Source organism: Egretta garzetta, unplaced genomic scaffold, assembly GCF_000687185.1.
Source record: "Egretta garzetta isolate BGI_Z169 unplaced genomic scaffold, ASM68718v1 scaffold425, whole genome shotgun sequence".
In the NCBI taxonomy this organism is placed as follows: domain Eukaryota; kingdom Metazoa; phylum Chordata; class Aves; order Pelecaniformes; family Ardeidae; genus Egretta; species Egretta garzetta.
Window position 1 is genome coordinate 4,796,806 of NW_009259796.1, and position 26,389 is coordinate 4,823,194.

A 26,389-nucleotide genomic window follows, 5' to 3' on the forward strand; every position below is an offset into this window, starting at 1 on the left:
ATTCAGCTGAGTGGTGAAGATCTCTAAAAGCACTTGGAACTGCAGTGGAGTCTGGTAGCTGATGTCAGACTGTTACTGGTGACATACACCAAGGGGGGGTGTGCTTTCAGACATCCATTTTTCCTTTGCAAGACCAGTATAAGACCTAGCAGAGTCTTGTTAAAGAAACAGGACTAGTGAGTTCCTTTCAGTAAATTACATCTAACAGTCTGCTAAAATTGTCAGTGAATGTTTCCTACTGCTTAAGCTAAATATTTCTGTACAAATTTCACCTCCTCTTATATACCTCTGGTATATACCTGTCCTTTCTGTCCCACTGTGACAAATCAGCCTGTTATACATGGTTAGCTTCTTACCATGGCCCAAAGGACAGACCTAAAATCCTTTGGCCTGAGTTTAAAATCCTTGCTGCAGTATCTAATCAACTTGCTTTTCTCCTAGGCCCCAGTGGAAGGAGTTACCATTTTACATCAGTTTCCATTTTCTTCAGCCTTGCAGAGAATGTCAGTCATTGCTCAGGAAATCGGTGGGGAGCAACAGGTCTTCACAAAAGGGGCTCCAGAAATGGTAGCCATGTTATGCAGAGCTGAAACAGGTAACGAACATTTATAAATGCTTCCTAGAAACACATACGTGTAAGTGACTTTTGATGGTGCAATGAAGTGGAAGGTCCAAATGAGGTTTCTCTGTCTAAGACTTTATACTTCAGCCTGAAAGTTAGACTCTCTCTATTGTGCTCCAAGTCGCAGGCTAAGTTCTCATACAGCCCTTCTCAGAAAAGAAGGCCTGCTAAGAGATAAAAGCAAGTACAAACTCTTGTGCAAAGTGTACAGTCTCTGCCAGAATAAATATTTGAAAAAGTTGTCTACTGGTCCAGCATACAGCAAAAAAAGTTTTCTTTTTTCTCTAAGCCTTGGGAGGGCAGCTAGAAGAACACAGCTCCTTCATGACATGCTGGAATAAGGTAAGTCTTTGTAGAATAGTTTAGGATCTGAAGTGCAAAGTTACAGAGGAGGGGCAATGATTTTCTTATTGAGCAAAGTTCAGTTCAGCAGCTTTCCTTGATGTCCTTGGCCTATTGACGGACTCTAGGTGTACCTGCCCTCTGGGACAGGAACCTTCCCTGCTCAAAGGCTTGCTTTTATTAGAAAGCAATCAAATGCCCTGATGAACTGTCTTTTTCTCTTTTGCACAGTCCCATCAAACTTTGAAAGCAAGCTTCTGCTCTACACAGCGCAGGGCTTTAGGGTCATTGGACTGGCATTTAAATCTCTACAGGCAGGGAAGCAATCTACTGATCTAACAAGGTAAGCCATAGACTGCTTCTTATCAGCCACATTCAGCCATGGGCTAGTGGTGCTTCACATAGTACCATTACCACAACACCCCTGCCAAGAGAAGGGCTGTAGTACAGAGTTTTGTTAGATTTAGGCTAGAGGGAATCTGATTTAAATCTGGCTATAGGTCCGAGAATGGGTAGAGGGCATTTCACTACACATGCTTATAACACAGGCCCAGAATCCTTACAAATTTCTTAACAGTGGATCAACATAGGAAGTATAACCCTAGTACGCTCTGAAGTCTAGTACACCCCTCCCTCAGTCTATCATTTCTACCAATCTTTTTGCAGATTTATCCAAGCTTTCAGCTGAAGAGAAGTCTGTGGGTTTGGTTTTTTTTTTTTCCTTATTCTGGCTCCTTGGTGAAGCAAAGGCAGCAGGTGACCCCTATTGCAGTGCCTGTTCTCTAGTCCATTCAAAGTCAACAGACTATCTTCTGCTGCTGTCTTGGTCCAATCCAATCCTTTAGCTTTCTAGCTTTAGCTTTCTTTAGTTTCTCGAGAAGCCAGCAAACTCTTCTGCTATCTTCATAGTATTAGTTTTCCACAAGCCTCACACAAGAACACCTAGACGTGAATCCATATGGTTTTACCCAAATCCCTCTGCTTTTTGCCTGTGATCCTCCAGAATCATTTCTGAAAGTTGTGGTTGCTTAGCATCTGCTGTCCTCTCTGTTTACTAGCTGCAGGTCCTAATCCAGATGGGGATCACTGAATTTCCTCTCACAGACTTTTTTGCTTTGCTGAAAGGGCCCATGACACTGAGGCATAGTACAAGTGGTTTGTTTAATTCTTGTCATAACAGACCTATCCAACCCAATGAGCATGCATGATGTATATACTGCCAGGAGAAAAAAGAAAACTGGAGATCAAACACAAAATCTGCTGTGAAAGCAGTGACTATTCAGGCACCACCTGACTCAGCTACTCTGACCACCTCCTCCTTACTGCAGTGGCTAAAAGCTTTTTGTTTTTCAGACTCTTCAGATTCAACCTGTCTCCCTGAGAGACCTCTAGTTTATGACTGAGGGATGGGTTTGTTTACCAAATACAGTTCTCAACTGCATGGGTTCAAGCGTAAAAGAAGCAATAGCACAGGTGTAAAGAAAAGAGTAGGAAAGAACAGAAATGGAGTTCCTGCACACTGTTTGCTCAGGTCCTGCTGTCAAGAGTAGCAGATGCATTTACTAAGGTGTTTCTTGGTTGTACAGTCCTCAAATGAGGACTAGCGTGCATGAACTTTGCAAATCAGACCACCATAGTTTGAGAATCCTGCAGGAAATCCAGGGTGCTTTTTCATGCTGGCTAAGAATGGTGCATGAATGGAAAACAGTCCCAACTTATCCATCAGGCTTCACATTGGTATGTGGAGCAGGTAGGTTGAAATTGGCTCTTTTTTGATTTGGTAATTAAGTAAACATGAGCTGGAAGCTGACTATGTACTGAATTCATTCTTCAGAACAAGGGAAGAAGAGAATAGAAGAATGAAAAATCAAGTGAAGATCCTCCATACACAACCAGCACCACTTGCTGCCAGTGGGAAGCAAGCCCTGCTGGTGCTGAAATAGCACCACAAAACACAGACAGCCTGGGACTGCTGAAAACTAACAAGTTACTTTAATTCTTTTGAGTTAGGTGGGATGGTTAATGGTTATAACTGGCTATCAGCAAATTCAATGCAAAAACAGGCCAAAGGCAAAAAGAAGAATTAAATCTGTCTGTCTGTTCTTCACTTTTAGGGAGGAAGTAGAATCTGATCTGACATTCCTGGGTCTGCTGATAATGGAGAATCGATTAAAGAGGGACACAAAGCCTGTCCTGGAAGAGCTCAGTGCTGCCTGCATCAGGAGTGTTATGGTCACAGGTGTTTAAAAAGGGTGGATTATTTATGTGGCCACTGGCCCTGGCAGGGATTTCGGTGATGTTTGAGTGAACAGTTTGCTGCTTTGTCACCACCCCTGGTAGAAAGGCACGGACATTTGTATCTTTCAGACAATTATAGTCCAAGAAGCATCTGTGTTGTAATAATGATGTGAGCTGAACCATGCAGTCTTGTATCCCTGAAAACTTCACCAGGCTGTGTCAGATACCTAACTCTTAATCTGTTCCACTTTCACCACAGATCATACTCCCTGGTAAGGTTATCAGATGACATGCACAAAGACGTGTCATGCAAGATCCCCTCTTTATAGGGTCTCATGAAATCCTCTTGTCATAAATGAGCAGAGATATGGAGCAGAGATGCCAGGACAAATCACTGAACCTTATGACATCTAGTAACTCATGCCTACCAGTCCCTATATATGCCATTTTTTTCTTGAAGTGCTGGTTTGGATTTGGATAGGAGAACCCCCATTTTTTCCATGGTCCAAAGACAATTTTCTGGGAGTTACACAGATCTTGGCCTGTTGGGCTTCACCACTTTCAGCACACATCCTACCCCAAAGCCATCTAAGGCCAATTGATGAGAATCAGTGATACTAGCAGCAATTTGGCAATGAATCCCATATTGGTTTTTATCTAAAGCACACAATCTAGGAGTGTGTTCCCCATCTTGGATTTCTTCAAGCTGAAGATGAAAATTTTTCATCTCCAGATGAAAATGAAAGTATTTCCAATTGAAAATACATCTAATTATTGAGACAGATCTCAACTGCAAAGTTTTGATCTTTATCAAAAACTCTGAGGCAGCGACACTGAAATCGTACTGATTCTTGCGGATATATTTGAAAACTCGGAATTCAGGAAAAGGCTAATGTTGCCTTCATAACCTTATTGCAGAAATTTTTAGATAACATTCCCCTTGATTTTTCTAGGTGACAACATTCAGACAGCTGTAACTGTTGCCAAAAATGCTGGGATGATTTCCCCGATGAACAGAGTGATTCTTGTGGAAGCAGACAAAATACCTGGATCTTTTTCAGCATCTGTAACCTGGAAATCACTAGAAGAAGACAAAACTGAAAGTTACGGAAGCCTGGTGAGCATATAAGAAGCAGGTGTTGTGCAGCAGGAAAACAAACTAAGCTGGAATGCTTTAAATAATGCAGTGGGATTATGCTAGTATAACAGAGACCATTCATTCACCATCGTCTGCATGTCAGAATGTTATGTGCTAGAAAAGTGTTTAAAAAGAAGGGATCTTTATAAAAATGTACTCCCCTAGAGCTTCTTTCCTAGCATATTATCCTGTGAACATGTTTTTGCTAACTGCCTAGCTAGGTTCAAGAACAGCTTTGCAGAAACCCAGGAAAGATTTATCTCTAGCCCTCATGCTTAGCTGATGCCAGTTTAAAGCACGTTTCCTTTCCCTGCAAGGTAAATTTGATAGTTTGGATGCGGACTTAAAATCTGTGCCACTGCGCTGAACGAACCAGCCTTTTTCAAGCCCGTAGGGAGTTAGGACTTCCCCATACCTGCAGTATAAAAACAGAAATTGGATATACACAGTGAAACATAGGCTAGCTATGCTCAGAAATTATATTTCATCAAGCATCTCCATAAAGAAACTGAGACAAAGACCAGTTACTCTCTCCCTGAAGAGTATGTCTAAAGGTGCTGACCTTTCTCTGAGAAGTATTAAGAGTCAGGCAGATGGGAAGGTATCTGTGCAGGAGCTGTTGGGGGGCTCCTTTCTACCAAAGTTCAGCCCGAGCAGCATCTTCACTGTATTTCACTGCATTTCACTGCAAAAAGGCATGCCTAGCTATGGTGCCCATATGCTCTCTCTAGCCCCTCCCACTCACAATGCAGCTCACCAGACTGACACTGTTGCATAAATTCTATCAATCAAATGTGGCAATGCTGAGGGCCAGCTTTTAAGACATATGAAGCACCTGGTTCACACTGAAATTAATGGCATTATATGCCTAAGTCCCTTAACAAATCCAGGCAAAGGCAATGGGCCTTGAACCCTGGTCTCTCAGAGTCTTCACAACCGTCATCCCCACGGTATGTCCTTTTCTTTGTCTGTAGTAGTGCTTGTGTAAATGCACATAGTAGCTTTTGAGGGCCTGGGGGCAGCGCTCATTCTGTCTTGGTTTACAGGAGGATGACAGTCAGACTGAACGAAGAGTCAGGCTGGCATTGGGATCAGGCCAGTATCATTTTGCCATGAGTGGAAAATCCTACCAAATTGTAGCACATCATTTCAGGCACTTACTTCCAAAGGTAAGACCTGGATTATTTACCTGGAGTGGGTTTGCCATTCAGTAGATTTGGATTGTCCTGGTATAATTACCTGAAGAGACCTGTACCAGGACATCTTTTGGGAACAGTTCTAACCCTGAATTACTTATGGGCTGGATGAATCTCTGATATTAACGTATGGGGAAGGATCTGAAAATCCCTGGATTTTTTTCTGCACATGAGAGGAGCAGACCTACCTCATGGTGTGAGGACATGACTTTTAAAACATTTGTGCCCATATATCTGGCCCTTGCACAGCACTGATTCTGTCATGTTTTGGAGAACAGGAGAAAACATGGTATTACACAGCATGCAATTCAGCATGACTTGCCTGCTCTATGGAAAGGATAGTCTCGTGAATTCTCTTCTAGTAAATCCCTGCCTGGTAATCTGTGTTCATCAAGTAACTCAAATGACACATCAGGCCTCTTATCCTTATTGTGATAGTTATTTTTTTCAAAATATTAATTAAGATATTAATTAATTAATGATCTTTGATCATTAGCCTTTCCTGCTTTGGAGTCTAGCACCAGTTGTTTGAAAATGTGAATTTTTGGTGGTTTTTATTCTAGATTATCACTGAAAGCACTGTGACCCTTACCTCAAGTGCTTAAAAAATCAATTCCAGTCAGAAATCCAGCCTTGTGGAAGAGTTTCAAAAGCTGGAGTAAGTTCATAATGAGCAATAAGAGTTAGGAAGTATTTGATGATTTTCAGGCTTGAAAAGAGTCTAGTAAGAGCTAGCTTTTGTCTAACATAGCATTTCCTGGAAATGCACAAAACTGAAGCTTCCACAGACATACAGCTTGGCAATTAAATTCCAAAAGCCTGTTCAAGAAGAGACACTGAAGTCCATGTTGGTTTGGCAACCCATCAAAGACCTAACACTCCCATGATTTTGGGTTTCGCTAGTTCACATCATCCTTCATTCTTCTCTTTCTGGGCCTGAAGGAGGGGCACTTGTCTACCCAAGATTTTTAGGAATATCTCCCAGCACTGCAGCTTCTCTGATGCTAGCAGTCTTTTTACTGCACTATTGCTGACTCAGTGTGAGTCCATTGTAACAAACATAAAACTTCATGCTAATGTATTCTTCAGTCCATCACAGCAGAAATTCTTTACTGTAGGCACATCTGAGGGACAAGCTCAAGGCTCATGCACAGTCCAGAGGCTTGTATTTCAGTCTTTCAGCTTTCCAGAAGGGCTTTTAACAAAAATCTCGCATGACTTGCATAAATGACTCTCATGGAAGAGGCTCTGATTCTCTCCTGTTTATAGGTCTCACTTTCCCCAGAACTGAACTGTAGGTCACTTTATTTTTTAGTTACGTTGTGGGCATGTGTGGAGATGGAGCCAATGACTGCGGGGTAAGTGAAAATTCTTTACAATATATTTATTTAAAAAATGAAAACTGAATGCAATGCCAGTAGAATATCTCAAACTGAGTACTTGCTGGAGATGGGAGTGCTCTGCTTATTCACAGAGTAGCTGTACTGGCACCAGTACTGATTCAGGCCTGATCTCACAGTGCAGTCCTTACCAGGCAAGAGCTGTTCTAGGCAGAGATTGTTGCAGTTTGTGGTCTTGTGAATGGATTCATTTCCTTTGCAAAAACCACCAGAGGATTCTCCAAATCCTCCACTGGGGTTTCTGTCAATGTCTTCAGTGTCTAGGGGTGGAGAAGACTAGGGTGAGGAGGAGTTTCCATGGGGAACAGCTGTAGCACTACAAAGTTTTTGTAAATGCACATTTTAGAAGTGCAAGAAAGTTGTGGGTTTTTTTTTTTCCAAAAGGTAGGGTCTGTGTTCAGGAGGGACCCATAACTCCCCTCTGGCAGGTTCAGTTCACTCCATGACTTCAGACATCCTTGTGGCAGTGAGAGCAATGCCACCTAGGCAGTGAAGCACTCACTTGCCCTAATACAAAGTCCTAAGGATCGTCCTGGGGGAAGCAAGCAGAGAACCTAGACTGTCTACATAAAGTGTGACTGCAAATAAGTGCTAACAAAGGAGGCAGAGCCAAACCTGTCTTCTGCAGCTGGTAGTGGATGGCTTTGGAGTCAGTGGAAAATGGACTTTCCCATGCTGTCGTCCCCATTCTTCTGGACCTGATGCCTCAATCACATGCCACTGGAGGAACCTTTTGGGTGGAGCACACCCAGGAGTGAAGAGGGACTGCTGTTCACAGAACACATCCTCTAATAAGGGGTCACTTCTTGGCTGACATAGCAGTTGCTGTGTCTTCCTGGTTTGTGAGTGCTGAAGAAGAATGTGACTTTCAGGCTTTGAAAGTGGCGCATGCAGGGATATCACTGTCGGAGCAGGAGGCATCTGTGGCTTCACCTTTCACATCCCGAACTCCCAGCATAGCATGTGTGCCAGAGCTAATCAGGTAGGCATGGATTTTTGTTTCCTATTTCATAAAGGAGACAGTTCCCACTCCTCTCAAATATTAGTGTTGGGTGTTCCCACCAGGCCAGAATGTACATATCTACAGAAAAATAAACATCTTTGACCTTGAAATTACCATTTGCCTAGTTCCCATCTGAAATTCCTTTAAGATACATTCATTCCCTCAAAACTACAGGAGGAGGGCATCTACAGCTCAGCTTTATGTCATAAGCTGTATTTTAAATGCAAAAGAATTAGCGAAATGAACAATGCTCCATAAAGCTGAATCAAATGTCCACAAATCAACATGTACACTACTGTTAGGCCCTGCCTCTGATACCCTATGCAAGCAAAACATTAACATCTGTTATGCCAGGGTCCCGATTTTGCTTAATGGGGCAGATGAACAACCAGGGAGAGTGCGTTACCCTTGTTGGATACTCTATGTTCACTGCAGGAGGCGAGGACTTGCTAGTTTGAACTCACTGAGCAGCTGCTTGGTTTTGTATGTTTTTCCTCATACGGAGTTGTTACCTGCATTATTAATGTGAGCAGGAAAAATTGCTGGGGTAAATTGTAATCTTGGGAACACAGATGACTGGAATCAAGCCCTTTTGCTTGCAACTTTCATTCAGGCCAGATTTTATTTATTTCACTTCCCAGGAAGATATTGGCAGAGACTTCTCTGCTTGTGACACATGCCTTGTTTTTCAACAGTGCTTTGAGAGGACTGGCAACAGGAGCAGACCCATCACCTAATAGCTGTCCTTATTCATGTCTTCACACAGGGAAGGCCGTGCTGCCCTTGTCACTTCCTTCTGCATGTTCAAGTACATGGCACTGTACAGCACCATTCAGTACCTTGGTGTTCTCCTACTGTACTGGGTATGTCTTGGGAACATGCTGGCTAGAACTGGATGAGCCTTGTAGGAGAACTCCCTTGTAGGAGAAACATGGCATAAAAGTCACGATAAAACTAGGGTATGGAGCTTTACCTTTATCTGAGCTACAAACTTCTGTGGCGTGATCATATGGTCCTCCTGTACCCTCAGCTGAAAACTGGAAAGATTCTTCCCATTAATTTCAGCCAGTGGGCTCAAGATCCAAGCTGTGCAAAAAGAAGGCTGAGGTACTTAACAGTATTTCGGATGAGGGCATATGTCTGTGAAAAGGGAGAATCTGGGTAAGCATATGCTGTTGCAATTTATTCAGCATTTAAAGCATGAATTAACTTGACAGTAAGCAAAATACCCTGGAGAGCCTTAAACCACTTTTGCATGGCTTCTTCCCAAATAGAGAGGAGGGCTTTGCATTCAGAAGTCACCCAACATTGAGAAAGCATGTCTCTTCAAATAGCCTTCTTTTTTATTGCACTAAGTAAACTGGAAGTGTCGTTAGTCTGAACAATGCAAAAAATGAGAGTATTCACTGCAGGGACAACGATGACAAATCTATTGGCAGGGTGGTGGATTGTGTGGTCCCCTTATCTGCTGAGTAGTGTTTCAGAACAAACAGCAAAGTATTAGCTGCACGAAAATAATACGGCTTTCTGGAGACAATACAAACAAGCCCACGGCAAATGTCTGATTTGTGATTTTTTTTTTTTTCTTTCTGCTTCTCTTTCCAGCAACTAAACTCCTTTGGGAATTACCAATTTTTGTTCCAAGATCTGGCTATTACCACTGTAATTGGTGTGACAAGTAAGCCCCTTAGTCATCCTGTGTATTAATAGAGAATGATCTCAGATATTTTTCGCCTCCTTGGTAATGCATAATTCTATGTACAGAAAGGAAGAAAAGAGAGACTACATAGAGTACAGGATGTTTAGATTAGTAGAGGAGGCATCTTGTTTGAGAAAAGCTTTGAAGTAAGATGGGTAATTCTTAGTGGTGTATTTGCTCAGCATGTAGGTTGTTGATAACTGGGATGATATCTCTAGAAGGAGTAAAATCAGACCTAATGCAGTGGAAACTCTATTCAGGCTTTTTCCTGTTGACTTAGGAAGGCAGATTAAAAAGATACCTAAGGATCCACACCCAAATGAAGAAGTGTAGGTATTGACTGTTTGGAGTCCAGCTCATATTTGGAGCTGTGTAGGCAGCAGGCATGAGAGGAAAGAGAGATGAAAATGGAGAAGAAAGAAATAACAGATGCCAGACACAACAGGAAGCTGTAAGCCAAGAATAAAAGAGGAAACCAGTGGTGGAGGGGAAAGAGAAAGACAAGGTTGTTAAGATAGAGTAAATGCAGGGAGAAGTTTCGAAGCAGGCATGGCAAGGGACGGGGCGTGAAAAGAAGACAGAAAAACCACATAGCTGTTGTCCATCCCTGCTGGAACACAGACAACTGGAAAAGGCCTTGATTAAATCAAGTCTAAAAGGGTCAGCCACAATACTAGGTGCCAAAAGCTACCTTGCTCTAAGTAGCTCAGTTGGAACACTGCATCAAGGCTTTCTGTAAAGCTCAAGGTCTGGATAACTTTGTTAAACCTAAGAACAGAAGAAAACCTATTGGGTCAGCTAATGCAGTCCTCTGCCAGCTCAAATAACTGGGCACTAGGTACTTAGTCCATGAGGGTGCACAGAACATAAGCAATAGAAAATCCCAAGTCACAGTTGACAAGAGACAGAAAGAGAACAGGAGAGCTTGAGCATATCCTTATATCCTTGGGCCTGACAGTAGCCAAATAAAATAAAAATCCAATATTTTATTTTCCAGAAATGTTTCATGATAGTCAGATGCCATTAATTAACCTCTTCTGTGGCCAATAAGATTTTGTAAGAAAGAAAACAACTCTATTTTGTACTTGATATAGTATGTATTATAAAGAACATTGTAGACTGTAAAAGTGCTGGCCGTTGGTAACACTCAGTAATATAGAGCAGCACTGCTTGTATTTTGGACACACTAGTAAACATGTCTGTGCATGTTTCAGTGAGTTTCACAGGTGCCTATCCAAAGCTGGTTCCCTACAGGCCTCCTAGCCAACTCATCTCGCCCCCGTTGCTACTCTCTGTTGTACTTAACATCCTCTTCAGCCTCAGCATGCAGGTTTTCGGGTTTGTGGTGGTCCAGGAGCAGCCCTGGTATTCCAAGACCGATATACACAGGTAGGCCCCCTTCTTGGGACTCTGGGTAACACAGGGCAGACCTAGTGGACAGGTCTGCATGATACTATTGATCAGCTTAACTACAGGCCTGATCAGCAGCTGCAGGCAGACCTTGTGCTTCCCCACAGGGTGCAAACACATTAACCAGTGTTGTCTTCAGGTCCCTAAGCTCTCCACCAAGTCTGCTGTGTAGCACAGTGCATGTGGTGAGAATGCTTCTGTTGAGCACAAAGAGTATTTGATTGCAGGAAGACCAGGGTATCCAAGTAGATTTGAGCTTAGGCTCTGCCAAGTTCAGCAAGCTCAACCCAGTGGGTAAGATTGTGGACATTACCAATAACATAGATCCTTGTGATAGCAGGAGCAAATCATGGCTGTGAGGGAGGATTCCTGATAGTGGTAGTGGAAGCTGGGGGAAATAACCAGGACAGTGATCATTCACTAACCCGATTGACACTCTTTTTCAGGGCCTGCCTCTCAGTGAACAACTACACGGAGAATTCTTCCTCTATTTCCAGCCTGGGGCTCCCTGGGATGAGAGATGGAGCCCATGAGGAAACAGACAATGGCTATAAGAGCTATGAAAACACCACAGTGTGGCTGCTAAGTACCATCAACTGCCTCATCGTAGCACTAGTGTTTTCCAAGGGAAAGCCTTTCAGGCAACCCATCTACACAAACTGTAAGTATGGTGAGAGAGGGAGGGATCTGGGAGTAAGTTAATTCAGGAGGTCAATTCACTACGGAAAAATTAAAACTTGACCAAAGTGATGCCAGCAGGAGCCCAAGTTAGATTTCTAAATGACTAAAGGCCACCTTTTCAGAAGTTTTAGTGCTAGTGGCATCCTGTAACCAGCAGCTCTCTGTACTGCTAAAAACTTGGCCCTGGCATTTGGATTTCTGAAACAGACAAATGGAGTTTGATAAAAACTTTTAAGGAGTAGCAGGAAGGTGCTGTTGGCTGGCAGAAGTATCATGTTACTTAAGGCAGCCTGAATGAGACATCTCAAGAAGAGCCAGAATTAGGTAGTCTCACTTTGCTTTAGTCTTTAGAATAACTCTGGAAGAGCCCTGTGCCTGTCTCTCCAAAGCATGCTGGTTGAGCAGTATTTGAGAGAACTCCTGTTCAGGGCATTCTGTTGGGCCCATCTCAGAAGGAAACATACAATGAAATCTGCATGTTTCCTATTCCAGAACCAGAGACATTTAGCATTTGCTAACTCTATGACCAGTAACCTCTTTAAAGAGGAAACCTCAAAGGAGGCAATAACTTGAAGCAGCTTAGTGAAGTCTAGTAGGTCTGTTCTGCCTCTGAAAGACTGTCATGTGAAGGGAAGATGAGCACATGTGATTGTGGCAGTTCTGGAAGTTGCAGTGAGGCACAGGAGAGCTGTTCTTTTTCTCTGTGGGACAAATCCTGCGGCTGTCTCTCAGGCAAGGCTCTTTTCAGTTCTTTTTTGGCTGAAGCATTAAACTAATGCTGCAGGTTTCATGGCTTTGATGTTTTAGTATAGTAATAGTGAGGAGGGTACATTCCTCCCAGAGAGCAGAAAAGTGGGTCATCAGCCTCCCAGAACCAGGCAAAAACAGTGTGAGTGGCTGGGGGGTGAAGTCTGGTGCATGCCAGCTGAAGAGAAAATGAATTTACACATTGGAACATTTGCCTATGGATGGGAAGGGTAATAGGTTCTCCATTACTTAGCCTCTTCAGAACCTGATGGAGAGCAAATTCTTGGTATCACTGAAATTGAGGGCAGAGTTTCTAATCATATCAACAAGAGCAAGACTACATCCTGGACATTTTTCTGAATGACAGGAGACACTGAGCTCAGAGTGAAACTCACTGGAAGGCTCAAAGGCTTCTCAGATATGAGAGGTCAGATCGAATGTTCAAAATACTCTTTGGCATTTTAAATCTCTAGGTACAAGACCTGTCCCAGCCTCACATATATCTACTTGACTGAGTAAAGCTGTGGTTTTACTCTGTTCATTTTTCTTTCACTGGAAGTTCCTTCCTATCTCATGGATTTTTTTTTTTTGAGTGTTTGACACAGAAAATTATTACAATCTTCTGCAGTAAAGGCAAGCAGCTGAGATTGCTCATAAACCTGTGGTTTTATTTGTTTGTTCTTATCCCTTCAGATGTGTTCATACTGGTGCTCATAGGGCAGCTGGGCATTTGCCTCTTCTTGGTGTTTGCTGATATTGATGGTCTCTACTCTAAGATGGATGTGAGTATTGTTCTAAGGTGGGCTTTCGTCCTACTACCAGTCCCGTTATAAGTGCACTGGGATTGTTTTTAATGAAAGGCACAGACTTTTGCAGGGATACATGGCACCTTTAAAGACAAATCAAATTTAAAGAGATGGATTTTAGATGATGGGATTGAAGAACCTTCTGGAGATATGGTAGCGCTAAACTAAGATCCGTGCATTCTGACACCTGGACAGCAAGTGCATTGTACATGTGACAGAAGATGAGATCCCTAAGCTTACCACAGTTGGTATATTGGTGGCTTGATAGTTGTGAAGCTAGGAGAAGAAAGGGGCACTTGTGTTTCTCAGGCTGTGCTATTCTACACACAGATACTCTTGCAAAGAAGATCTGCCAGTCAGCACTCACAGCAGCTCTCCATTCTTGGTCCCCAGTATTTTCGGGTCCCTGTTTAAATTTCAGACTGCCCGCAGTTTCCTGCATTTGGGTTTAGAACAGTTATAGAGAAAGACTCGCGGGGCTGTCATGGCAATAGAGGATCTATTTTGATCCTTGATTAATAAACACCAATAGGGCTTGGCTTATTTAGTCTGGCAGAATGCAAGCTGGAGTTACCTTGTGCAAGTCCATCCTAGGGGAAATGCAAGGGAAGGATAAGGTCCTTCCTTCCTAAGCAACACACAGTTATTTTTTTCAGTACATTTGTAATCAGAACAATGAAGTGTGGTGGCTTTGAATAACAAGCACTGAACATGATGCTGCTTCCAGTCCTGTATCTTTGCATGACGGTTAGCAAGTGGATTTAGAAAGGGAAATAATGAAACATGGAAAGAGAAGCATAAGCAAGGGGAATGGACCTGGATTTTGAATGCCAGGCAGCCTAGCTAAAGCTGCCTCACCGCGTAACTGTTTCCAGAGCAGCGGTTCAGTGAGCAAACCCAGTTAAAGAATCTGCCACGAGATGGCACTTTAAAGCAAGTCTTAGTCCTGTTGTGGACTGGTGACACAGGACGTTGTCAGCTGTGAGGGGCTAAAATGCCTTTGGGGAGAACTGCAAAACTCCCAGGCTGTCTGGAGGGAATACATTGGATTTGCTGAGAAGAGAAAAGGAGGGAGTGGCAATAAGAAACTGCAATAGCCTAGCTCTGGAGAAGCTGCTGATCCAAATAATGGATCAGAGCTGTATCTCCAAAATAAGTTGAGGGAAAGCCAGTGCTGCCAGCTGTGGGAAGCTGGAGTTGCGTTTGGAGCTGAAATACTTAGATTTTGAACCATTTCCTATATTAGAAAGAAAGGAACCATTTAGATTGCCGGTTGCAGTTCTGGAGTACGGTTTTCTCTGCTACATCATAAGTTTAAAAGCACCTTTATCAATAATTCTTTAAGAAAAGTAGCAATATTGGCCCATCAGCAGCATACAGCCAGTGTGGAATTTTAATGACACAAAGCTGGTGAAGGGTCTGGAGCCCAAGTCCTATGAGGAGCGGCTGAGGGAACTGGGGCTGTTTAGCCTGGAGAGAAGGAGGCTCAGGGGAGATCTTACCGCTCTCTACAACTGCCTGAAAGGAGGCTGTAACGAGGTGGGGGTCCATCTCTTTTCCCAAGTAACAAGTGATAGGAAAGAAGAAATGGCCTCAAATTGTGCCAGGGGAGGTTTAGATTGGATATTAGTAAAAATCTTTTCATCAAAAGAGTTGTCAAGCACTGAAGCAGGCTGCCCAGGAAAGTGGTTGAGTCCCCGTCCCTGGAGGTATTTAAAAGACGGGTAGATGTGGTGCTTAGGGACATGGTTTAGTGGTGGACTTGGCAGGGCTAGGTTTACAGTTGGATTCAATGATCTTAAGGGTCTTTTCCAACCTAAATGATTCTATGATTCTATGACACAAGCTCCCACCAGTGTCTAGTGTGCACACATGTTGTTGAACAGCTTCTGCTTTTTTCCCAGCTTGTTTGCACCCCTACCATGTGGCGGATCTCCATGGTGATAATGCTTGCAGTCACACTTGCTGTGTCCATCCTTGTTGAGGTGAGCGTGCTTCATTGAATGTATTTGTCAGCACTAACTGGAGAGAAGAAAGGGTCAGGTCTCACTCTTTCTCCCTCCTTAGCCCAGCTTGGGAATACCTAGTAAAACAGCAGCCATTGCTGCTACTTTGCCCTTACTCTCCTCAAAGCCCTACATCTGAATGATCAGATACAAGGGCACATCCATCTTTTCTTTCCTCTGGTGAGTAGATGTATCAGGCCCTGCTCCGGGCTACAGAAATATGGGCAGTCTTTGGTGTTTTCTGCTCAGAACCTGAAGACTGTCAGGAAGAGCTGGTCCCAGTTTTCTGGTGGAGAGCTCTTGTGGAGCTGATAGGAGAAGGGGTCAGTAAAAGGCTGTTTAAGGGATGTGGATGAGCAGGATGAAGAGGGAAAACTGCTGTCCAGGTCTTCCAGAATCTTCCTTTTACTCTTGCTTTTACAGGAAGCTGTCATCGAGAACAGGCCCTTATGGCTGCTGCTGAAAAAGACCTTCCGGTACCACTCAAAGAGTCATTACAAGAGGCTGCAGCGAGTGTTAGAGCAGGACTCAGCCTGGCCACCTCTGAATAAAACCTTCTACTCAGATTCTGTTGCAATATCAGTAGAGGGAAATATGGAAGGCCATAGCAATCCAACGTTTGACAGCAATGAGGATGCACTCTGAAGGAAACTGCAGAGGATGTGCGTCCAGGACAGTTGCAGTTGGCTGTAGAAGGACTGTCTGAGAGACACAAGAAAAGAGGAAGGACCAACCCACCAGTGACCCCCCATTCTGAGACCAATCAGCTCTGGCTTATTTTTAAATTAACTGGAAGCAGAAAAGCTGGCTGCAGTAGCATTAAGCCACAAGAGTGTTTCTCCTGTCCCCTTGCCCATGTATGAATGGCTGCCAGCTGCAAACGAACAGCTTGCTGAATATTGGCAAAGTATTCATGGTTGAAACACCCCATTGCTGCACCCTGCTCTTACACTGCATCATGCAGTCCATAAAGGTGGGGACTCCTCCAGGTGAGAAGTAGCTAATTCAGATACCAGCCCTCCTCTGGGGACATCCCCTTTGAGAAAACAAGTAGAGCTGGCTCCTGGAGGGGTTGCTGAACACAGGCAGGCCCTGGGATTCCTATGGCTCTCGGGGTTTCAGATACTGCTATCTGACGTCTGGCATTTGTTGGGATTTTTCTCCCCTTCTGGCAATCCTTGGCTTTCTGGAGCTGGAAGGAGCTGCAAATAGCCAAAGCCTTCTAGAAGCATCCACTCCCAGCACCATTATCCCACTGTGATGGGAACAATGCAGAGCTCTATTGCTAGCTCACTGCTACCAGGCAGCCTGTTTGCCCTCTTCTCAGATTAACACATGTAGTACTTGCATTTTCTGGGTGAAAAATCTATTGACCTACAGAGCAGAATGATTTAATTGTTTAACAGTTCTTTTTTTGAGGGAGATACTTGTTTGGGATATCCATTTTAAAAAAAGTAGAATGAAACACATGATAATTGCAAACTATGGTCTCATCCCGGGGGTCTACAAGGACGTGCTGTCCCTTGTGGTGCGAGCTTGCTCTACTAGAGCCGATGCTGCACAGCTGGGCTGCCGCCTGGCATCAGCTACTGGCTTACCAGTGCCAAAAGAAGCACACTGAAGGGGTTACAGCCCCCAAGGGCCTAAGGCCTGAATTAAAAGACAGGGAGCCGGCTAGGTCTCAGAATAATTTTATTCAATTCCATGGCCTGCTCTTAAGTTGAACCAGCTGAGGTTTTGGCTCTGGTTTCCAACCGTAATTGTGCATGCTACACGCCGTGTGTCATTCATCAACTCGTATCCCTCACATGTTAACCTTTGATGGTGACTTTTGCTCACTCTGCTGTGCTGTATCTGATGTACATGAATGCGATAGCACTGCACATTTCTGCAGGTTTTGCCTACTCAAAAAAAGCAGCTTCTACCAGTGCATATTCTCTTAGCCTTTTGATGCTAGGCTGGCTTCCTGCTCACCGTGTTTTGCAGCCTCGGTCCACAGCTTGGTAAAACAAGAAGATATCAGTCAGGGAGTGTTTGGGCCACTTCTCTCTTTGGGTCAGGTATGCAGGGGAGTTGTCCCCTCTGAACTGACTGCATGGTTTGTTTTTCACAGCCGGAGCTTGCCCGTGCTTTTCCTAGGTGGGGCTGAGGAGGACTTTGGGAGCGCTTCAGCACTGGGGAGTGTATGTTCCTATTCTTCGATGCTGAAGTACTCATGCATGGCCACAGACACCCAGAGAATCAGGCAGATTGGGAATCGTGGTAGACTCCTTTGGTCTTTCAGAGTAAAAAGTAGTTCTGGAAAACCAAAAGCAAATCAGAAGAGATTATGGATTGTTTTGATTCAACATGTCTGTACCAGAACAGCATTTAAAAACAATTTAGCTTGAATCAAAAAATAACTAATACTGTTTTTCTACAAAGAAAAAAAAAAACAAAAATGTTTCAACTTGAATAAAACATTTACTTGACAATTAATTTGAAAGCAGTTTTTTTCCCATTTTAGACAAGTTTGACGTAAGCAAATGGAGTAAATACCTTCTACCTACTGCAGTTTACCTAACGGTAAATACCTGCCACAAAGCCACACAACTTGACACAAACCAGAAAAATGGTTTACATTTATTCATAAAAGTGTTCCCAAGGTTAGGATGAGTTCCCAGTTTGCAGCACAATCCATTGGAAAGTAAAGGCTAGATGCTCTATGCGCTCCTTGCATCTTAAGGAGATGCCAAAGAACAGGTTAGTGGCATTATTCCTGTCGTCCTCTGAGATAACAGTAACATTTGGAGGAAAAATCCACTGTCCTATTTATGAACTCCCGCATGCAAGAAATATGCTGCTGCATGTGATAAACTGGCGGCCCCGGTAGCATTGCAGACCAGGCATGTAATTTATGTTTGTGTCACGATGGATGGTATGAAAATACCAACTTGTGGCAAACCGGTGGCACTTGTAGGGTCGACAAGATAAAGAGCTGCTGCTGAAATGCAGCCTTGCCTGCAAGAGAACAGAATTCAGATGGTGGGTGATACTGAGCCTCTGCCACTCTTTGAGATGTCAGTCTTGTGTCCCATCTTCCTATGCAAGTCCAATGTCTCCAGCCATACCCAGGCAACTTTTATCATCTTCCCCCCCGTGGCATCAGCCGCATTTCAATCAGCAGGGGCATGCAGTGTGTCCCAGCTGCGTGGAACTGCTTATGTAGCGGAACTCCGGCCATCGGGAGACAAGTGATGTTTTATGCACATCCTTGCTGCAGAAACCAGCTCATGTGCATACGCCAAAGCCCCTGGGTTCTGCTCCTTCACCTCTGGTGGAACATCAGAGGTCCCAGTCCACATCCCAATGATGGGCTCGTCCCCTCAAACTTGAACTGGGAATGGATTTAGGGTCAGTATGAAGAATAAGCAAAAATAAAAGCTTCAAGTGGGTTTAGGATTCACATCTGCATTTTGACAATCTCTCTGATTTGAAAGGATCTTACACTTCTGGAAATCGGGATGGCAACAAGCAGCTTCCTGCCTGCATGGTCTGTACCGGGCGCCCGCCATGTTCCTTTGCCCATCCTCGCTTCTTGTGCGTGCAAGCAAGGCAGGTAAAATGCAGGCGCTCAGATCTGGCTGAGCAGTTGAACTTGCTGCTTGGCACTCCCAGCTTGCAACACTGACAGAACAGTGAAGAAACAGAGATAAAAACCTAATGAAATGTGTTGCGTTGTAGGGGTATTATAGGGGTGTTTTGCAAATTCTGAGGCTGCGTAAGAGCAGAGGCAGGTGAACAGCCCTGGATGTGGCTTCTACAGTCCCTGCTGCAGTCCAGGCTATCCAAGCAGCTGAAGAATCCCCTGGAGGACTGAAGCTCCAGGCTCACCTTCTCCTTTTGTGACTGGCAGCGGCCACCAGTTGGAAAGCCCCCCCAGTGATCTTTGCCAGCAGACACTGTCCATCCTGGTTAGCTTTCTCCAACTAAATCAAAGGGGCAGACTCCCTGGAGCACAGCCAATCCACTGAGCCATTGCAGCCATCCTGAACAGCTCATTTCAAAATTTGATTTTCCTTGTGAAATGCAGTTGGCCTAGTTAATGAAAAAAGAAAATCACTTTTCTTGTTGTCCTTCCCATTTCTTTATAACTTGTTTATCTCGATACAGTCATCACAGTTTTTGTCTACTCATCAGCACTCTAGATCTCAGCCTGCTTGGCAGCACACACCACAAAAGGAGGAACAAATGCAGACCTTCGACAATAATAGCCGTAGGTGTACAATAATATCAACAAGCTAGAAGCTTTTACAAGACACACCAGCTTTCCACTCGCAGAGCACCTTTTGTCTAAGGAACTCGGTGCACAGCACAGCTCTTCAGGAGAATTACAGAGGCAGCTGTGGAGACAACATACCTGCCAAGGATCGACCAGGAAGGGAAAGCACAAATAGCTGGTACCTGGACCACCCAGTGCAAGGAGAGGAAACAGAGATTTCAGTTATCGTATACTGCGGGTGTCTGGTGCAAACAACTGAATTCAGAGGACTCATTCCTCGCTCTTACGGCCTCTGAAAGTCTTCACGTTGGAAAAACAGTCCTGGAGCGTTCTGCACTAATATCCCGCACCGGACAGTGCTTAACCCCTTCACAGCCTTCGTCTAGCCTGTGGGCAGATGGCACAGGGCCCCCAAGCAAGGAGGGTCGTGCTGTGCTGCACGGCGGTTCGCTGCACCGTGGGCTAACTGCCACATGCACACAAGGAATGGCAATGCCCAAACACACCGTCAGACAAACCAGGCTGTGTAACTTGTGTAACGTTCCTTCCTAGTTGGCTATCAACAGTGGGGACACGACTCCTATTCTAAGAAAGTAACCAAATGTCCTGTGTGTCTGAAATACAAAGCTGACTCGTCCCTGCTCTGGAGTGCCCTGTTTTCACAGTGTCCCTTGTGGCTGGTGACCACTGGAGGTGCTTGCCACTGCCACAGCTTTGGTTACTTGGTATAGGTCACTGTAGGTAAAAGGGAGTCAAGAAACATCCATTCGCATGTCTTCTTTAATTAACAAATCTCTTCCGTACTTCCTAGATGATTAGCCCACAGGGTTAAAATACAAACTTCCCACTTTACTGTGTAATTGTCCCAGCCTTTCATGCAGGCCACATCACTCCGGGCAAAAAGAGCATCCTATTTCAAGAAGGCAGTGAGGCTGGAGAGAGAAAGAGGGTGTCAGGAGACCATGACAGGCTCTTTCTCCTGAACCTACAGATGACCTGGGAGGTGCTGGAAGGAGTGCTTTTGGACCTGGGAAGTGGTTCAGTGAACAAGAGACACATTTCATTTATGTCTTTCTCCCCTCTCACAGCCCACGCAAGGCCAGGTAAATCTCGATTCGATAGCTCCAAGCCATGCAAACCAGCAATGCTCCCTCAGCCATTCCTCAATGAGCAAAGTTTTACCACTGCATGCAATTGCCAGTGCCTAACAGCTGCTCTGAGCAGAACTGCCCATTGCTGTAAAGCAGCAGAGCTCTGCAGATGCCGCAGGAACGGCGCCCCTGGGCACTGCCAGCTGCCGGCTCTTCCTCGCGCTGAGCCTCCAGCCTGCCGCTCCGCTCCCCCGTGTGATCGCCCTTACGCAGAGCTCGCTGCCCGCTCGCTGCTGACTTGCACGAGAGCCTCAAGCTGCTTCCCACGACACTCTGCTACTGCTCCTGTTACATCTTTACAGCCTTTCAGAGCACAACTCATACAGGAGTGTCCCATCCTTTTGATACAGACTGAAACTTTTTGATACGGCCTGGGGGGCAGGAATGTGGACAGGCCAGCCTATGGCTTGAGTCCAAGGGTCTAAGCAAGACAGGCATGCAACAACTGGGCCAGTCTCTCCGCCCTGGTGACTGGGTTGTTGTGAGGTTAGGCAAGCATACAATCCAGGGAGGAACGTGAGGATATGTGGAACTATCCATGCGGAACTATCCATGCAAGGCTTGGTGGCCAGGTCCTGGTGACAGAGGGTACCTCTGGCAGGCTGAAGGCACCATGGTGCTGCCTCCAAAGTTTGGGGTTGTTGGCATAGCACATGCCATAGCCTGATGATTGTTTTCCTCTGCCTGGAAGTTGTGCCACAGGGAAAGGGCCCTGGACGCTGACAGGATCCTCAGGAGGAATGGAGAACATCTCCAGGAACAGAACAGAAACGAGGGATGTCACATATGTGGCCTTATGCCCTGGAGGGCAGCTGGGATGCGTGGCTGATGACCAGTCTGTGGTCTGTGGTGTGGTCTGTGGACTCTGGAGAACATGTTGTATTGTTACATACCAGCGATACCAAATGCTTATTGTAGCTGCCTTTTCAACTTCCAGGGGTAGGAGACTGCTCGTTTGTACGAACAGTGTTGTGCCTGATTAACTGTATATGTTACACTGAATGCAGCCTGACTTACTTGATGAAATAAATATAATTTAATTATAAATCTCTTTGCTTCTTTGGGAACAGAGGGTGCTATTTTACTGCTTTCTGTATACTACCTGCTGGTTTTTTTATATTTTGAAAGAAACCTTTGGCATGGCTACAGCTTCACATTTCCTTACAGATGAATGGACACCTGGGACTTGAGCAAAAACAGAGCTTTATTAGAATCATAGAATCATAGAATCATAGAATGTTAGGGTTGGAAGGGACCACTAGTAGTCATCTAGTCCAACCCCCCTGCAGTGAGCAGGGACACTGCTAACTAGATCAGGTTGCTCAGAGCCCCATCCAACCTGGCCTTGAATGTTTCCAGGGATGGGGCCTCCACTACCTCTCTGGGCAACCTGTTCCAGTGTTTTACCACTCTCATTGTAAAAAATTTCTTCCTTACCTCTAGCCTGAACCTACCCTGTTCTAGTTTAAAACCATTTCCCCTTGTCCTAACACAGCTGGCCCTATGAAAAAGACGTTCCCCATCTTTCCTATAGGCCCCCTTTAGGTACTGGAAGGCCGCAATCAGGTCTCCCCGTAGCCTCCTTTTCTCCAGACTGAACAAGCCCAACTCTCTCAGCCTGTCCTCATAGGAGAGGTGCTCCAGCCCTCGGATCATTTTTGTAGCCCTCCTCTGGACCCGTTCCAACAGTTCCATGTCCTTTTGTGTGCACAAAGAAGGAAAAGGACCTGAAAAACAGTAAGATGGGGCATGTTGTGCACCAATAAAGAGAGTTCAAATTGTGAAAAGTGAGAGGATAAAAAAGCCAGGCAGCCCCAACATGTCCCTCTCTTGTCTCTGTGCCTCCTCCTGCCATGGCTCTGGGCAGGGAGCTCTTTGCCCTTTGGATTTGCCTCACTCAGAATCTGCCAAGATCCCCCGTTCTTGACTAAGCAGCTGAAGAGGGACTGGAGCCGTACGTCTCCAGCAGCTAATCTGAGCCAGAGCTGAATGGAAGAGGTTTGGATGCCCTCTGAAAGGGCCTCCTCTTCTGTAGCAGCCCTGCAAAGCTGGGCACGCAGCCTTCTGGTCTGACTTGTCAGCTAGGAAGGCTGCAAATGCCTCTTGGTGTAACCCCCTGTGCAAAATCAGGGGCTTTGCCTGGCATTTCAGGGCAATGGTGACAAAGGCAGAGCTCTGAACAAGCTCTCCAGGCTCTCACCTTACCTTTGCTGCCCTTCTCTTGCTCTGAAATACCTGAGATATACATCTTCAGTGCCTGCAAAAGCCAAGGCAGGGATCAAACAGACCCAAGGTGCCTTCCCCACACTACACTGCAGCCTCTCTCCTCCACATAAGTCACTGGGGTAGCCAGGTGAGGTATGTAGGTAAGATAACTAAGAGAAATACACAGCCAAGATACCTGGGCAAGGCAGCGGGTGCTTTGGCTCCAGCTGCAGGAATTGCACACAAAATGCCCAGATCTCCTTGAGGAACCCTTCAGTGATGCTGCCTTGGATGTGTCCTCCCACATTCCCCCACATAACACACAGCCCTGTGGGCGCACGCTGATGCTGAGGGCTTCACCTGGGCTGAGCTCTGCAGCCCTGCCTGCCAGCCCTCCCAGCCAGCACCGCCCCGGCAGCAGCTCAGGCTCCTTTGTTTCTGTGGGAGCGTTGCAATGGGGGACAAGCAGATCTTCCTGGAAAGCAAGTGCAGTGGGCAGCGCTACAGCATGGGGAAGAGAAAGGCTTTCAGACAGGCTGTGATTCAGGTTTCTCTTGTAGGAAGTGCCAAAACAGTCTTTCCTGGTAAGGCTCAGAGCAGTGGGTGCTTGTGCCAGCTGAACAGATACGGGGGGAGGGACCAGGAGCCAGCAGTGAGTCTGTGATGCCTTTATCCATCCATTTTCCCCAAGACAAAGCACCATGCTGGGCCCCCTGCCAACTCTCAACCTGCATGCAGGTCCTAATGTTTTATTTGCTTTGCTGGCAGGCGGCATGTTCCAGAGCAATTCCCCAGCTCTTTCATAGAATCACAGAATCATTTAGGTTGGAAAAGACCCTTAAGATCATTGAATCCAACTGTAAACCTAGCACTGCCAAGTCCACCACTAAACCATGTCCCTGAGCACCACATCTACCCATCCTTTCAATACCTCCAGGGATGGGGACTCAACCACTTCCCTGGGCAGCCCATTCCAGTGCTCGACAACTCTTTTGGTGAAGAAATTTTTACTAATATCCAATCTAAACCTCCCCTGGCGCAACTTCAGGCCATTTCCTCTTGTCCTATCTCTTGTTACTTGGGAGAAGAGACCGACCCCCACCTTGGTACAACATCTCAGGCAGTTGTAGAGAGCGATAAGATCTCCCCTGTGCCTCCTCTTCTCCAGGCGAAACAGCCCCAGTTCCCTCAGCCGCTCCTCACAGGACTTGTGTTCCTCTGTTTCAGAGAAGAATCACGGATAAATGATTTTATTTCCTTAGTGGTCTGCCTAGTGAGAGGTGCTTCTCGAAGTTGTTGGAGCTCTTTCCAGGGTGGACCTGCAGATTAAGGGAGATGTAGAAGTCTCCAGACATGCTGCACTGCAGTCCCTGGGCATCGTTCTCTCTCCCACCTGGGGGAAGGAGAATTTGGAAGAATTTCTGCTTTGCCATCACTGGGGAAATAAAGTGTGTGCAAAGAATGTGTCTGTTTATGGAGTTTAAATCCCCTGGTTTCTTCAGTGATAGGTATTTGCTTCCCTGTGGCTGAGCCAAAAAGTATCTGAGCAAACTGAGAGCTATTGTCTCTATTCACACAAACATGTACTTTATTCCAGGACAATAACATCACACATTTTGCCTGCCTGAATAAATGGTTGTTTTCAGACTTTGTGACAGAAGGAGAATGGGGAGAGACAGAGCAATTTCAGATTAATGCCTGAAAAATGTCTCTGACAACACTGAGAGCTGGGACATGAGAGACTGGAAGGTGCCCAGCGGGGCTCCCAAGCCTGCCTGCCACTACTGTCCTGGCCAGGGGGGCTGGTTGGAGCCTGCATCTCCCCCTGCCTGGCAGGGGTTCAGGCTGCATGCTGTTCACGGGTCCTGTGTCGCCCAGCTGGGCTTCTCCAAAGGAGTCATCAAGCCCCGTTTCTTTCCTTGTAACTCAGACAGAATTTGGACTGAAGCGATGCCCAGAGCTAGTCGGGAAGTTCAGACTGGATCGACACCTGAAAACCACTGCTCCAGCATGCACCTCCACTGCGCTGAAACCAAGCCCAGTCCTGGACACTGTGGTCCCCAGAGCAGATGCTTCTCTCTGGCTTCTCGCTGGACATGGTTCCGGGCACGAGGGTGGCTGCTCTGGGGTCAGCTCTGCACAGGGCTGTGGCACTCTCCCACTGTTCTCCTTGCCACGTGCCTCGATTTCCCTCCAAGCCCTGTCCTGTGCAGAGCCATCTCCCCGCCCAGGATCACAGGTGCCCTCCCTCCCTCAGCCACCAGAGCTCTGCTCCAGCCTGTTCCAGCCTGGTGAGCGCAGCAAAGCCAGGAGGCAGAGAAACGCACATCTTGCATAAGCCCGGCATTTAAGGGCTTTACACATGAGGGTGGATTTTCCTCCCTCTCCTAGGAGCCCAATAAGTAGCGTGTGCACTGTGAAGCTTCCAAAGGCAGCAGACAGGACCATGGTGAGAGCTGACTTGAGTTCAAGACAGTAACTGAATTGACACTGGCCTGAGTTCAAGACAGTAACTGCGTTCAACATTGCTTGACCCCACCGACAAGGGCATCCAGGACTGAAAACAACGTGGTCAGATGAAGGAAAAGCTTTGGAAGGATCATTGTGTGCTCCTCAACAAGGGTGAAGAAAATGAGCTGGTAAGGAGTGGGGCACTGTGCTAGGTTTTGGCTTCCTTGTGCACCTCTTTTCCCCCATGCCCATTTTGGATATGCCTATGCTTCTTCTTCACCTTCACTCCTAATTGAAGCGCTTCTCCTGATATGCAAGCGTCTTTGCTGCTTAGCAGGTCTAGGAAGATTGGGCAGGTGAGCAAAGTCTACTGCAGCTCTCATGGTAGGAATCCCTTATTTCTCAGTCTTTTACAGAAGCTTTTCTGGAGCTGCTCTGTTCTTACAAGGGTTATTTTATGAATGTGAATTGAATCTACTTTCTGTCTTTGATTGTGATTGATTATTGATTATGTGCAGCAGCCTTAAAGGGCTGCACTGAGTGGCTTGCAAACACAATGAACTGGAAACTTGTCCTGTACCTGCTAACATGGAGTGATTACACAGAGTCTGGTGAGGATGGGAGTAAGACTTTCTCCTCCAGCTTTCTGTGCAAGGAACAACTGGAATCTGGGTATTTCCAGTGCACAGAGTGGGCACAGAAGTAGATGCCTCTGCACAGGTGTAAGATATAGTCCTGTCACTCCTGCACTTGCTACAGGTATGTATGTGCTGCATGCGTGTATGGAAGCACTGCGGCACACTCCCCCAGGACAGGAGCCTCTGTCCCCTGCAAGCAGCGGCTGCTACCAGGTGCTGCCCATCATCTCCAGCGTCACTGTTTGCCCAGCCCTGGGGACTGGGAAAGTGCCTCTGTCATAGGGATGCAGGTTCTCAGGGCATACACAGGTGGGAGAGATCCTGCCCTGCAGACCACACCTGCACCTCTGTATGAAGATTGCTTGCCAGGCTACTAATAGTGATGGGGCTTGTCC

At 45.7% G+C, this 26,389-nt stretch overlaps 2 protein-coding genes across 2 annotated transcripts in view; both read left to right on the forward strand.

Annotated features, from left to right (window-relative positions):
• ATP13A4 (ATPase 13A4) overlaps nucleotides 1-16,090 on the forward strand; it is a 43,618-nt gene extending 27,528 nt beyond the window's left edge. The window contains 15 exon segments of the mRNA XM_009639777.2: nucleotides 442-595; nucleotides 1,196-1,307; nucleotides 3,079-3,203; nucleotides 4,156-4,319; nucleotides 5,387-5,509; nucleotides 6,100-6,194; nucleotides 6,852-6,894; nucleotides 7,809-7,918; nucleotides 8,706-8,802; nucleotides 9,545-9,617; nucleotides 10,853-11,027; nucleotides 11,495-11,709; nucleotides 13,170-13,258; nucleotides 15,187-15,267; nucleotides 15,712-16,090. Of these exon segments, the coding sequence (XP_009638072.1) occupies nucleotides 442-595; nucleotides 1,196-1,307; nucleotides 3,079-3,203; nucleotides 4,156-4,319; nucleotides 5,387-5,509; nucleotides 6,100-6,194; nucleotides 6,852-6,894; nucleotides 7,809-7,918; nucleotides 8,706-8,802; nucleotides 9,545-9,617; nucleotides 10,853-11,027; nucleotides 11,495-11,709; nucleotides 13,170-13,258; nucleotides 15,187-15,267; nucleotides 15,712-15,933 (1,878 nt within the window). The 3' untranslated portion in view covers nucleotides 15,934-16,090.
• Nucleotides 16,091-25,481: 9,391 nt separating this feature from the next.
• The window catches only part of ATP13A5 (ATPase 13A5), a 33,951-nt gene continuing 33,043 nt past the window's right edge, over nucleotides 25,482-26,389 (forward strand). The window contains exon 1 of the mRNA XM_009639723.1: nucleotides 25,482-25,544. Coding sequence (XP_009638018.1) covers nucleotides 25,482-25,544 — 63 coding nt within the window. The remainder of the gene's footprint in view (nucleotides 25,545-26,389) is intronic.